A 14,914-nucleotide genomic window follows, 5' to 3' on the forward strand; every position below is an offset into this window, starting at 1 on the left:
TAATAATAATAAATTTCATTTACACCTCGCCCTCCCCAGCCAAAACTGGGATCAAAGTGGCTAACATCAAATATATGACATATTACCATAAAATCAAGCAATCAATTAAAATACATCCTACCTCCTAAAATCAAGTCAGAATCAAAGTAAAATCCAATCAGATGGCAGCCTGCAAGGTAGGGATGGGGACCTTAAATGCTCACCAGAAAGAGCCCACTCCTGCCCTCTAGGTAATTAGTTCCATTATCAAACTGCTCTCATTGAAATATTGTCATGTTTACATTAGGCGGTTTCCTAATACAGAATTTGTATCTTAGAGAGGAACTCCTCCAGCACTGGAGCTCTGGGCACTGACTGGAAGCTGTCTATTTGGCATTTTACTACAAAAGCCGAAGAAAGTTAAGAACACAGGAATAAAAATGAGACCGTGAACAGCCCCAAACAAGATCACCAGAAACATTATCTTAAAAAAGGTTCTGAAGATGTAAGAGGATGCCATGGAGAGTACAATAACTCCCAAGATAGTGGAAATAGCTCCCTGCGTAACAGGGTAGCCAAGGTGGTACAAGGCATCCACAGCCTTGTCATTCACTTTGTGTTTCTCACTGGCAACAAAAGCATAGGAAATATGAGCAGAGAAGTCTACTGAAAACCCTATGCAAATTACAAGGTTGATCATGGATATGGAATCAAGATTCACATTCCAGAAGGACATGAAACCAGCTATACCGACAATAACAGAGGCAACAGCAAAGGTTACCCACAAAGAACAAAGAGGATTGGGAATGAGTAGTAAGGAAATGAGTAGCATGGCTCCAGCAGCAATCACAACATTTTGAACTGTGTTCTGAACGATCACAAGATATTGATCAAAGTATATAAAAGCTGGATGATAAACCATTAATGGTACCTTGCAGTCCTTAGCAAGGCCTCTCAGTTCATTTAAAAGACTCCTCTCATCCACTGCAGTAGTAACATTGACTGTCTGTATGAAAAAACGTGACGCTAATATTTCTGTACCACTAACATTAACATCCCACTTGAAGTCTGGATTAATTCTAAAGAGGATGGATAAATTGTCAATGAAAAGCCTACGGTCATCTATATTGAAAGACATAAGTTTAGCGACATCTTGGTAAGTTCTCAACCAGGACACTGATAAATTCTTGTTGACGTAGGATGAGCTTTCTAGTGCATTCATACAGTTTTCAACATCTGCACGGACAGATGAATTCCAATAAGCTTCGCTTTCAGTAACAACCACCATAACCCTTGGGCCGTATTCTGAAAAATATTCCTCTTCCCATTCATAATACTGGATGACATAAGAATTATCACTAGCTAGATTTCGAAGATCTATACCTTCTTTGACTTGAGTGCAGCCAAAAATACTACTACCCAAGTACATGAGATAAAGGACTACCACAAGCACCTTGGTCCAGCTGTGCATAAGGAAGGGACCGTAATACTTTCTAAAGAATCCATTCATGGGGTGTTCGGTCTCTGCTCCAGTGGACTCATCAAAAGACCCTCCTACACAGCACATGTTATATGTGCAGCCCTGAGAGTCCTGAGGCTCATTGTTCACTTTCATGAATGTGAGCCAGTGTCTGTTGCTTTCTTCTCGTCTCCCATTTAAAGCAAGAATGGCCCCCAAGAATGTCAGGTTGTATAAGTAGCAGAACACAAAGGCTGTTCCTGTATAGATGCAAAATGCCTGAATGGACTGGAATGAAGTTGCAATTCCAATGTAGAAGGCTAAAACGTCCGTGAGGGTCGTGATGGTAATGGACACAGCTGCTTCTCTGTAGGTGTCAGCCATTCGATCTCTGACACTGTCCTTCACTTTAGTCTTCTGCCAGCAAGACACCAGGATGAACATGTCATCAACACCAACCCCTGAAGAACGGCAAATATATAACATATTAGTTCCTATATGTCATGCGAGAAGAGAAATACAGTGGTACCTTGATACTTGAATGGCCTGGCTCCCCAAAAAAACGGCTCCTTAACGCCGCAAACCCATAGATATGTAAGAGAATTTTCACCCATCATGATTCTTAAATATATTAATGAAAAGCCCAATGGAGAAGTCAGGAGGAATGTGTACATTTGCTCACTTACCAAGGATAAGAAATGGCGAATTTGCAACTGTGACAACAAACGGCACCCCACAAAAGAGCAGCAATCCAAAGCTGCTGACGACAGATAAGCCTGTTGACAGCACCCCAAAAGCTGCAACCCACACTTTTGTCCGTACACAGTCCAGCCTGGAAAACAGATTAAGAAGATTCTAATTTGATTCAGAGTATCACAGTCCATGTACTAATCCCCCCTCCCACTGAACCAAGCTAAACCCGTTAGCACCACATGGATCGGCTATGCATGCACTGAAGCTGTGTGAAGCTTTGCTTTGGAGCCCTAGTTGCACAAAATATCTTAAAAAAGGATGCAAGCTTCCAAACTCCCCAGAATGCTTCATCAGCTAGACAGTAAACAAACCGAGGAGGCGAGAACAAAGTTGGCTGTTGGTAAGGCCATTGAGTCTGCATTCTTAAGATGGAATGTGGGAAAGATGGCCGACATTCAGATGAAGCTTGGTAGATCTACTACCTCCTCTTAAGCCTGCATACACATGATACATCATCATCATCATCATCATCATCATCATCATCATGTATTATTTCTACCCTGCCCATCTGGCTGGGTTTCCCCTAAACAGGGCTGCTTTCAGATGGCTTCTAAATGTCAAATAGTTGTTTATTTCTTTGACATCTGATGGGAGGGCGTTCCACAGGGCAGGCGCCACTACTGAGATGGCCCTCTGCCTGGTTCCCTGTAACTTCGCTTCTTGCAGGGAGGGTACTTCCAGAAGGCCCTCGGCGCTGGACCTCAGTGTCCGGGCAGAGCGATGGGGGTGGAGACACTCCTTCAGATATACTGGACCAAGGCCGTTTAGGACTTTAAAGGTCAACACCAACACTTTGAATTGTGCTCAGAAATGTACTGGGAGCTAATGGAGGTCTTTCAAGACCAGTGTTATGTGGTCTTGGCGGTTGCTCCCAGTCAGCAGTCTAGTTGCCGCATTCTGGATTAGTTGTAGTTTCCGGGTCACCTTCAAAGGTAGCCCCACGTAGAACGTGTTGCAGTAGTCTAAGCGGGAGAGAACTAGAGCATGCACCACTCTGGCGAGACAGTCTGTGGGCAGGTAGGGTCTCAGCCTGCGTACCAGATGGAGCTGGTAGACAGCTGTCCTGGATACAGAATTGACCTGCACCTCCATGGTTAGCTGTGAGTCCAAAATGACTCCCAGGCTGCGCACCTGCTCCTTCAGGGGCACAGTTGCCCCATTCAAGACCAGGGAGTCCCCCATACCCGCCCAGCCCCTGTCCCCCAAAAACAGTACTTCTGTCTTGTCAGGATTCACCCTCAACCCGTTAGCCTCCATCCATCCTCCCACTGCCTCCAGGCACTCACACAGGACCTTCACCGCCTTCACTGGTTCCGATTTGAAAGAGAGGAAGAGCTGGTATCATCTGCATACTAACACCCAGCCCAAACCCCCGAATGATCTCTCCCAGCGGCTTCACGTAGATGTTAAAAAGCATGGGGGAGACGTCAGAATCCTGAGGCACCCCACAAGTGAGAGCCCAGGGATCTGAACACTCATCCCCCATCACCACTTTCTGGACACGGCCCAGGAGGAAGGAGCGGAACCACTGTATAACAGTGCCCCCAGCTCCCTTAGCCCAGGGGTTAGCAACCTTTTTCAGTCGTGGGTGGTCCACTGTCCTTCAGACCATGTGGTGGGCCAGACTATTTTTTTTTGGGGGGGGGGAATGAACAAATTCCTATGCGCCACAAATAACCCAGAGATGCATTTTAAATAAAAGAACACATTCTACTCTTGTAAAAACACACTGATTCCCGGACCATCCATGGGCCAGATTAAGAAGGTAATTGGGCCGCATCTGGCCCGCGGACCTTAGGTTGCCTACCCCTGCTCGAGACGGTCCAGAAGGATGTTATGGTTGATGATGTCAAAGGCCGCTGAGAGATCCAGCAGGACAAGGAAAAAGCTTTCATCTTTGTCCCTGGGGAAACCCAGCCAGATGGGCGGGGTATAAATAAATTATTATTATTATTATTATTATTATTATTATTATTATTATTATCCATAGCCCTCCGGAGATCATTGACAAGAGCGACTGAGGCAGTTTCAGTCCCATGATGAGGCCTGAATCCTGATTAGAAGGGATCCAAATGGTCCATATCCTCTAAGTGTGCTTGCCTGCTCAATCACCTTGCGCAAGAATGGAAGATTCAGGGACAGCCCCATGGAGGCCATGCTTTCCACCAAGTCCATAGCAGCCCCTTGTAAGGTCATGTCGGCATGAATGTTAAAATCCCCTAGGACAACCAAACTAGGGGTCTCCAGGAGAACATCCACCACGACCTGAAGCAGCTTGGGCAGGGAATCCTTGGCGCAGTGGGGAGGTTGGTACACCAGACGGAATCCTGTACTGGCCCTATTGCCCAACTTCCAGAACATGCACTCAGAGAACTGGGTCTTCCCAGTAGGATGCCTGGTGCAAGCTAGTGACTTCCTAAAAATCACTGCAACCCTCCTCCCCACCCACATGACCTGGATTGCTGAGCATAAGACAAACCTGGTGAACAAGCAGCAGCTAAGACAGGCCCATCTGCTTCATCCAACCAAGCCTCTGTTACACATGCCAGGTCAAGTCCTCAATCCACTATCAAGTCATGGATGGCTGTGGTCTTATGAATCATTAACCTAGCATTGAAGATATCAGTATGAAATGGCATTGCCAACAGGAACTGTACGTTGTAATCAGCGGACATGACAACCTTTGGACTTGACTATACTTGGACTTTATGACAATAAAACATATTAACAGTAATCTTATATGATATGTTATTGCCACCAGGAGCTGTGCTTTGCATTTCCATTTTTGCATTTCCATTTTTGCATTTGCATTTTTTGTATTTGCATTTTTTTGATAAGACGATTAGATTACAGTTTTATTATATATAATGTTATGTTACTTTACAGCCAGTTACGTGTGTGTTATGGTATATTGCAAAGAATCATGGCTACAGCACAACGGTGAACAAATAATAAGTTTCTGGGTGGTGCTCCTGGATCACTCACATTTGTTCATCGTTGTGCTGTAGCCAGGGTGGGAAAGTGCTAGAGCCTGGTCTGGTCAAGTTGCTTGGAATCAATTTCAGTCTGTTACATCTGAGGATGTGGACAGGCTGCTTGGACGAGTGAAACCGACCACCTGTCTCCTTGATCCTTGCCCAACCTGGCTAATAAAAGCAGGCTGGGAAGGGCTGGGCGATGGGCCCTGCGGGGTGGTGAATGCTTCACTCTGTGAGGGAGCATTCCTAGACCTGCTGAAAGAGATGGTCATTAAACTGCTTCTTAAAAAAAACATCTGGCCAACTATTGCCCAGCCTAAAATCTTCCATTCTTGGGCAAGATGATTCAGCAGGTAGTTGCTGAACAACTCCAGGCACATCTGGAGGATTCGGACCATTTGGATCCCTTCCAATCGGGATTCAGGCCTCATCATGGGACTGAAACTGCCTTGGTCGCGCTGGTTGATGATCTCCGGAGGGCTAGGGACAAAGGTGAAAGCTGTTTCTTAGTTCTGCTGGATCTCTCAGCAGCCTTTGATACACTCGACCATAACATCCTTCTGGACCGTCTAAAGGAGCTGGGAGCTGGGGGCACTGTTATACAGTGGTTCCACTCCTTCCTTCTGGGCCGTGTCCAGAAAGTGGTGGGGGGAGATGAATGTTCAAACCCCTGGGCCCTCCCTTGTGGGGTGGCTCAGGGTTCCGTCCTCTCCCCCATGCTTTTTAACATCTACATGAATATTTACGCTCCTACTCTATCTCTTGGCCCCAGTTTATCTAGAAACTAGAACCGGCTGATTACCTAAGAAACTAAAAGGAAGTTTGGCTCAATAATTTCTATTTGGCATCAGCTATTATCTTATCGTCTCTTGGAGATATCAGTAAGTTTCAGTGGCAACTACTATAAATCCTTGCCCTCGCTAGTGATTCTCTGGAAGTGTTAGCACCTGGACTTTGGCATTTGCCAAGGCAAGGTTAAACTCCCCCGGAGCAGAGGGTCATCAGAGAACTGCTGATATTCAACTACTCCATGCCCTATATCTATTATGGTCCTTAACAGGAAGAACTGTAAGGACCTGGGAATCACGCTAACCTTACCTCATAGCTCTACGGAGCCACGAAGGAGGCAAAGCAAAATCACCAGTTATTTTCCCCAAAAAGAAGTGAGCAAGAGAGTTCAGAATGAGAGCTCCCTAGACGAGGTTATCCCCCAGCCTCCCACTGTGCTGGTCAATACAGCTCAAAGAACTACGAATAGACCACAAGAGTACAAAGCATTCAACAAGCTTGGCTCAAGAAATAGCCTTAGCAGAAAATGTCCCGAAGAAAAAAACAATTAATACAATGGATGTTAAGCCTCAAAGGCCATCCTCGGATCCCGGAAAAAAACCATCATAGCCAGTGGCTCACTTCTAAAGAAAATAGAAGTGTGGGGCGAGTACCTGAAGGATCAGATACATCAGATATGCACGGACCTCCTCAATATAAAAATTTTTTTAGCAATAACAAATGAGCTCCTCTTGACGCTAGTGGACAATTTCAAGCAACGGGAAAGAGCATCAGACCACAAAATGAACAATTCCTCTGGTCCAGATGCTATAAATCACACATTACATACCAACAAACCATGGGGGAAGAAATCAGAGCCCAAGAAGAAGAAAAGCAAAAACATTAAAAATTTAAGGATGTCCAGGATAACTCACCACACCTGTAAGAAGCAGTGGCAGAAACCTGCCACAACTGGAACAAATAAAGCCATGCATCAGGTAGACACAGAGAGTCATATCGGTCACATTCCGTAACGTCGGAAGCGGCTCCATTGTGCCTGGAGACGCTTACCTGGATGGTTGCGAGGTTCAAAGATTTCACCAGCTGAAAGAGTCTCCTGCTGCTATTTTCTGCAGATGCAATAGAGGTGGTGAAGAAAGTCCTCTTCGACGTCGCCATCACCACTTGGTAGGCTCGACGTTGAGCTCTAACCTGTGTCTGGTCCGATTCAGAATGAGTTTTCCATCACCAGCCCTCTAGCCCTCTCAGCGATTGTTTCATTGCCCTCAGCTCCGGGGAAAACCACGGACCTGTCCGGGCTAGACAGTCGATAGCCCTGGTTAACTCCGCATTCCAGCGGGCCACCAGGCAATTGGCTGAAAGGCCTTCAACATGGGATAAAGCATCCCCTACCACTCTTTGGAAACCATTTGGATCCATTAAGTGGTGGGGGTGGACCATTCAAATTGGTCCCACCTCCCTGCAGAGGGGAAGGGTCACAGAGAAGTCGAGTTGCACCAAAGCATATTTGAAGCACATGCTTTCCTTCAAAGGATACTGGGCATGGTATTTTACCTCTCAGAGTTACAATTCCTAACAACCCTTAACAAACTACAGTGCCTAGAATTCCTTGAGACGAGGAAATGTGCTTCAAAGGTAACAGTCTCACATTCAAACTTTCTTACAAAGATGCATACGTAATGGCTTTGCCACCAGTCAACTTTTTTTTTTTTTTTTTTTTTTTTTTTTACTTCCCTTTGCTTTACAATCTAGCTGATGAAGAGGACTGGTGGATGAGAAAGCTGGAATACGAATTTGTAACACTGTGGAATATCTTTTATGGGTCAACATATACTTTTTATGTTAGAGGCTGGGTATCCACAATCAAGAGAAAGAGAAAGACAGTAGTGTACCCAGACGCAGCATCCCCACCCCCAGGAGCCAGGCCTGAAGAAGAGAAGAAGAAGAGTTTGGATTTGATATCCCGCCTTTCACTCCCCTTCAGGAGTCTCAAAGCGGCTAACATTCTCCTTTCCCTTCCTCCCCCACAACAAACACTCTGTGAGGTGAGTGGGGCTGAGAGACTTCACAGAAGTGTGACTAGCCCAAGGTCACCCAGCAGCTGCATGTGGAGGAGCGGAGACGCGAACCCGGTTCCCCAGATTACGTGACTACCGCTCTTAACCACTACACCACACTGGCTCTCAAGGTGAAAGGATAAGACACAACAACATATATTTGGGATCAAAATGGCCACAACTTTATTGAATTCAGATGTAGGTAAACCTTGGCAGGCATTGGGCATATATCCCACTCAGCCCCTTGCAGGGGGTCTGAGGCATGACAGCGTCAGTTAGGAAAAAGATGGGACCAACGCAATACAGGAATTTGCGCAGCTGGTCCCTCCCCAAATCGGTGAGGGTGGTTCTATGGCCCCTCCGCCATGCGCTTGTGAACAGAGACTACCCTCATGACCCCTCTGATGGGGTACCCTGTAATCACTGCTGCATGAAGCGGGGGAGTCACCCCTTCACCAGGTGTTTGAGTAAAGGATTCTGCCCAAGGCCTAAACCGCCGAAGTTGTGACAATTCCTGTGGGGAAGGCGAACTGTCCTACAACCATAGCAACCATCCTACGACCATAGCAACGCCCGCATACCTGGGAAGAAAACAGGTTAGTCTGCAAGAAAACAATATTAGAGAGAGGGCTGGGTGGGTGATGATCTGGGGCCGACTGAGCTGCCAAGAGCAGCGCTGGCCCCTTTTGCGGTCTGCTCCAACTGCCCTACCTCCAAAGCTGCCGCGGATTGGCCAGAAATTTCAAACTGGGTTTGGCAGGAACCCAGAAGTCACTACGGCGGCCAGGGGGGAGGAGTCAACAGTTGGGGCCAATAGGGCGTGGCTTCAGAAGGAGGGGAAAGCGCCCTGCCAGGTTACAACCGCCACCCACCTCTGTACCAGGTAAGTGGCCATGATTTTTTAGAAACCAGAAGCTGTCAGAAACTGATCCTGCCACTCTAGGCAGTGAAAACATTGCATCTTGAGCTACATATGAGGGAGGCCAATATAGTGTAACAGTTGGTCTGTGACCAGAGAAACGGGGGTTCAACTCCCCACTCACCATGAAGGTCACTGGGTTGTGATGAAAAAATGAGGAGCGGGAGCACTGAGGTCTTTGGAGGAAAGGCGGATTACAAATAAGAAGGAAATTGTTAAACAAATTTATAACAATAAATATTAAACGTAATAACATTTTTTCTGATGCAGCTAAATGCCTTATGCATAAATTATTTTTATAAACAAAAAGTCAGAAGTGGGCTTCTTCTTGCAAATTTAAGTAATGGCGGGGGGGGGATACACTCTCACAAAATGAAAAGATAAAAATTATTTCCCTTTCCCCAGCAATTACCTTGAGCATGACATAATTGAGAAGAATATTGTTAAGGTATACGTGATGGAAAACAAAGGGACCACTTCCTTAGTATTTTTTTCAAACTCTTCTTGTCTGGACAATGAAGTAAAATAAGCCACCTGCCATAGAGAGTGGGGGAGAGAAGATCACATGTTAAATATTTTCTCTCTCTTAATATATAAATCTAGATGCTCACAAGAGTATAAAGACAGGGTGCAATTAGCAGAACATAAGTGGGACCTGAAATACATTTTGCAGCATGGAGTGTTCCTGTACAGGGGCCCAGGATAGCAAACAATAAAAACATCCTTAAAACAATTCCAATACTGATGTAGACTGGGAAAGATCTCTACTTGCTAAGAGCAAGGTTCTTCAGGAGGCACTTAAAAGACAGCCGATACAGCGTCTGTGTAATATTCAAGCAGTGGGGAGTAATTCCAAAGGACAGGTGTCACAGCACTAAAGGCCCAAGTCCTACATTGTGCGGAACAGACCTCCTGATCAGGTGGTATCTGCTGGAGGCCCTCAGTGACTTGACTTGCCATATAAGGGGTGAGGTGCTCTTTCAAATAGCCCTTCCTAAACAGTGCAAGACTTCATATACCAAGGGTTCAAGTTAGCCAGCCCTGCCCTCTTTCAGAATGATTCATTTCACTCCGCATCCCATTGGACACTCAACATTCTGAGGCCGCCCAGCAATTCTCAGTCTTCATTAAGCTGCTTGGTTGGGTTCGCTGAACAAAGTCTCTAATGCCTCAAGTCACCAATGTGTGCACAGCCTTATGACTGGCAGAGGCCGCAGGTTAGCACCACTGTCTGGCTTCCAACTTCTAGAGACAGCCACGAGTTTACATAACTTTTAAAATGGGATCAGACAAATCCACAGAGGATAATAATACCGATGGCAACCAGTCATGATGCTATTCCATGTCCAATATCAGAGTACTAATTGCTGAGAAACAAGAGCAAAAGAGGGATACAATCCTCATGTCTTGTTTGTGGGTTTCCCATAAGTATCTGCTTGACCATTATGGGTGAAAAGGATGCTTTGGTCTAATCCAGCAGAGCTCTGAAATTATTGTGCTCACCAACTGAAGGCCTTGGATCCACTTATTTTAGGACTAGTCTCGAGTTGTACAGAAACTAGTAGCACTGAGAACCAGGAAGAGGAAAAAAGAATTCTGCGGGAAGCAGCATGGAACTGAACAATTGTCTCTTTATTTCCCCCTTTATCTGGGGGTGGGCAGGGCAGGGAACAGAAGCCGTTAGTCTTCCTGTTAGGCCTGCCAGTAAAACTAACCAAATGTTGAGGATTGTGAGGGAGAAATCCCATTTCTGCTGAAAGATACATCTTCCATATATTGTTTAAATGTGCATATTATACCCCACCTGATATTTATATAAAAAAAAAATTGTCCAAAGGAGGCAGGATAATTAACTTTAAAACAAAGATAGCCTTTCAATAAAATGTCAGGCATTGATGTCTGGTTGGATGCTACAGCAGAAGGCGTAAGTTCCAAGCAATGAGTTCTGTTTAATAGGGTGAGAGGGAAAACACATGCTAATTAATGAAAAGCTACAACAGACTAACCCAAATGGAATAAAACTTACCTGTCTGGAGCAGTTCCTTTGCTTCCCTTCTGGATGCAAAGAGGCATATTAATAGCCTTACACTGAACAGTGTTACTGGCTCCAGTAGTCATAATTTGCATCATTTTGAAAGAGGCGCTCCTTGGCATTCTTGCGTTGCCAGAGATGCTGCAATAGCTTGTTTTCTAATTACTTACTAAAATTAAATGTTTGGCCGCCACTGAATGCCTCCGCTTGCTGATGCAGGTGCGTTAGGCATGGGGAACCTCTGACCCTAGTAATTTGATTTCAGATCCTGTTCGCTCCAGTAAGCATGGCAGCATGCGTCAGGCAGACACAGAGAGTCATATCGCGGCTCCATCGTGCCAGGAGACGCTTACCTGGATGGTTGTAAGGTTCAAGGATTTCACCACGCCCGGGATGCGCTCCAGAAACATCCGGAGCCAGAGCGCGCTGTCGTTTCTGCGAGAAGCCTCGTCCTCCTGCAAGTAGTAGAAGAGGCGCAGCGCTTTGGCTGCCCGGACGGGGCGCGCCGGCCCATCCCCGGGGCCCAAGTCGAGGCCTCCCAGAAAGGGGGGCAGGTAAAGGGGGTTGGCAGTGAGCGGAGGGACGTAGAGCGGGAAGGTGAGGTCGGGCAGCAGCGCCTGTATCCCGGCCGGGTCGCCTTGCACCAAGCTGAGCAGCGGGTTGGCGCTGCTGCAGTTGTGGCCGGGGCTGCTCCGCGCGCAGAGCCGGGCGAAGGGGAGCGCGGGGCCGTCGGGGCTGCGGAGCCCCCGCACCGCCTGGTCCAGCGCCAGCAGCTCGGCGAAGGCCTCCCGGGTGAGGAGCGAGCCTCCGCCGCGGGCCACGGCCAGGAGGGAGGCGAAGGAGCCCTCGGTGCTCAGCCTCTCGGCCGAGAAGCGCCGCGCGTCGTCGGTGGGGAAGTGCGCCTGCACGAAGCGCCGCTCGCTCTTGGCGGGGCCCCCGAGCGGCGTGAACTGGCCCTCGATGTCGTTGTCCTCCAGGCTGCTCAGGGACGCGAAGCCGGCGCCCAAAGCGGCCGAGAGCGCCACGGGCACGAGCAGGAAGGGCCACGGGTGCGCGCCCACCTGGGCGCCCAGGGCCCGCAGCGCGCGCGACAGGGGCATCTCCACGCAGTCCGTGTGGCAGTCGAGGGGCGCCATCGCCTTTTCTCTTTCTCCTCCTCCCAGCGGCGAAGAAAGCAGGAGTTCAGACCGTTATCCGAGTAAACCAGGCGTCGGGCAGCCCGGCCCCACTTAGCACGAGTTTATAAAACATCTCGAAAAGGGGAACTGAGCGGGAAAAGATGGTAAAAATGGCCGCTGGGCGGAGGTTCGCCCTTCGGGAAACGCCCACCCGCTAACCGCCTCAGAAGTTTGTTGGAGGGGAGGGAGCGAGGCGATGCTGAGGGAAACTCCGTTCAGCGAAGGCATCGGTTTCTTGGCTTCAATCTGGCTGCTATGTCTGAGGTAAACTCCCGAGAAAATCCAGAATCAATGAGAGGGCGCAGTGCCTTTTTAAGCCAAGATGCAATGAAAGTGATCTTTTAACCAGTAGCCCGTTTAACTGGGAATTTCCTTCTAGTCGACAGTCCTTTTTCCGCAAGGGTGGGCGACCTGCGGCTCTCCAGATGTGCTTGATGACTGGCCGTTCTGGAGAGGGAGTCCTAACATCTGGAGGGCCACTGGTTCCCCACAGTTAATCTAGGTTGTGTTTAGAAAAACAGATGCATATATACTATAGATTGATACAAAGCAGAACCATTTGTTATCCTCAGCAAACATGGTCACCTCCCTGTTAACCCCCAACTCCAGATCAGTGTGAACAGGTTAATTTATTTTTCCTCACTTCACATAAGCTTTCCTGCTTACAAGAAGGAGCAAGTACTTATTCAGGACTTTGAAATCCTGCTACCTATACACATCCTTCAGAGTCCTGTGGCATTAGAAGCATCACCAGACATCATCCACACATTTTCAAGCCTGTCTTTGCAACCCTAACAACTGGAACATTTCCAGGGAAAAAAGAAGCTGAAAATATATAGGCTCCAAATTCTGCGCCAAGTAATGCATTTGCGTGTTTTGTGTTTGCACAATCACAGTACTAGCCAGATTCCCTTGATTTTCTAAGCTCATCATCATTTGGATGAGCTCCAACCTAATGAAATGCTGGATCAGGAAGAAATTTGGGTTACTCTTTCAGTCCTTCCAAGAATTTTACTATTCAAGCTGGTGTATCTTTCAAAGACTGTGTTCACACTTCTGTTTACTGTACACTCGCCGCATTTCCAGTGCAGAGTTTTTAATTCATGTTCCCACGACATGATTCCATGACATGTTATGTGTTTTGTACTCCATTATAAAATACTGCTGATTGGAGTCCTTAAGAAGCCATTCCTAATTTGTCTCTCTCTTGCCAGGATGCAGGAATGTGAACACACCCCAAATATAAAAAAGATTGTATTTTACTTTCAGATTTACTTCTTATGCATGTGACCTGATTGTTAAGGCGCTTGCTACTGCATCTGTTGTTTTGATAGTACAGTGGTACCTCGGGTTATGTACACTTCAGGTTACATACGCTTCAAGTTACAGACTCCGCTAACCCAGAAATAGTACCTCGGGTTAAGAACTTTGCTTCAGGATGAGAACAGAAATCATACTCCAGCGGCGCAAGCGGCAGCAGGAGGCCCCATTAGCTAAAGTGGTGCTTCAGGTTAAGAACGGACCTCCAGAACGAATTACAGTGGTACCTCGGGTTAAGAACTTAATTCAAACTATTAATGAAGACTATGGATAGAGGAGGCTTTGTGGTCCTGGATCAAAGATTAGATATTGTTAAAAAAATACGGAAATATCAGACACAGAGGGCTGGGACAATGTCTATGGTTGGCATGGTTATTTAGGACATGACAAAGTTAGGAACCATAGAGGATTCCTAAATCATATAGTGAGGAAAGCCCTGTACACTGTATGGGAAAGATATCTACCACTACTGAACTGAAAACCCCATGGTGGCTCTCACCTATCGAAGCAACAGCAATACGCACACAAACAAAAACACACAAGGAATAACTGGCCAGTTTAAAGGGACTTAGTAGAAGAACAAAACAACTGCCCTAAATTGAAGAAACATGAAGAGTTAAAAAAGTTAGGAATAACCTGGCTAGAATACCACCAGCTATATGCAGCCCTAGAAAAAGACAAAAAATGAAAGGATTCAATAACAAAACCTCAAATTTAGAGAAAGAATGATTACAAAATAATAACAAAAACTTTCAAAAATGTATAGGCTACTCTTAAATTGGAATTTAAAAGACAAAGAAATAAAAGATGTAATGAAAAAGTGGACCTAGGTTATCCGATAAAATTCGAAAAACGGGAAGCTATGGAAGATAAAATTAAAATTCACGGCATGTTACCAAATTAAAGAAAACTTCATGGAAATGCAGTTCATGTGGTATTTAACCCTGGTAAAACTGGCGAATCAACAAAAGCCACAATAACAAATGTTGGAGATGTAAATCACAAGTGGGAACCTTCTTTCATATGTGGTGGTTGTGCCCAGGAATTAAAAAATTCTGGGGCACGATCTACAAAGAAATGGAAAAACTATTAACATTCACATTTCCCAGAAAACCAGAAGCATTCCTTCCTGGGATTTTAACCAAGGATATCCCAAAAGAAAGAACAATATTATTTCTATACATAGTGACGGCAGCTGGGGTACTGGTAGCCATGTACTGGAAAAGTGAACAGATCCCTACTAGAGAAGAATGGGAAGTAGAGTTAAGCGAGTACTTGGAACTCGCAAAAATGACCAAAACATTAAGTAATAAACCTATATATCAATTATTTATTATTTATCAATTATTACCATTTATTTAACCTATATATCAATGACATGGTTAAAAGCTTAACATCTCCGGAGTTCCATGCTCCTAAATTGGCCACAAAACCAATCTCAGTGCTCTTA

At 46.1% G+C, this 14,914-nt stretch overlaps 2 protein-coding genes across 3 annotated transcripts in view; one reads left to right on the top strand and one right to left on the bottom strand.

Moving 5' to 3' along the window:
* On the bottom strand, positions 1-12,102 carry LOC309515694 (patched domain-containing protein 3-like; the record flags this gene model as incomplete). The annotated part of the gene is made up of 4 exons (XM_082193761.1): positions 1-1,899; positions 2,125-2,270; positions 9,347-9,468; positions 11,320-12,102. 4 exons carry the CDS (start codon positions 12,100-12,102, stop codon positions 314-316), a joined length of 2,637 nt encoding a protein of 878 aa, XP_082049887.1. The 3' UTR covers positions 1-313.
* LOC309515678 (phthioceranic/hydroxyphthioceranic acid synthase-like) overlaps positions 12,055-14,914 on the top strand; it is a 25,022-nt gene continuing 22,162 nt past the window's right edge. For both annotated transcript variants that reach the window (XM_082193715.1, XM_082193716.1), the window contains exon 1: positions 12,055-12,164. The gene's annotated coding sequence lies outside the window, so the exon portion shown is untranslated. The remainder of the gene's footprint in view (positions 12,165-14,914) is intronic.

The sequence above is a fragment of the Podarcis vaucheri genome (assembly GCF_965113315.1).
Source record: "Podarcis vaucheri genome assembly, chromosome: 12".
NCBI lineage: Eukaryota > Metazoa > Chordata > Lepidosauria > Squamata > Lacertidae > Podarcis > Podarcis vaucheri.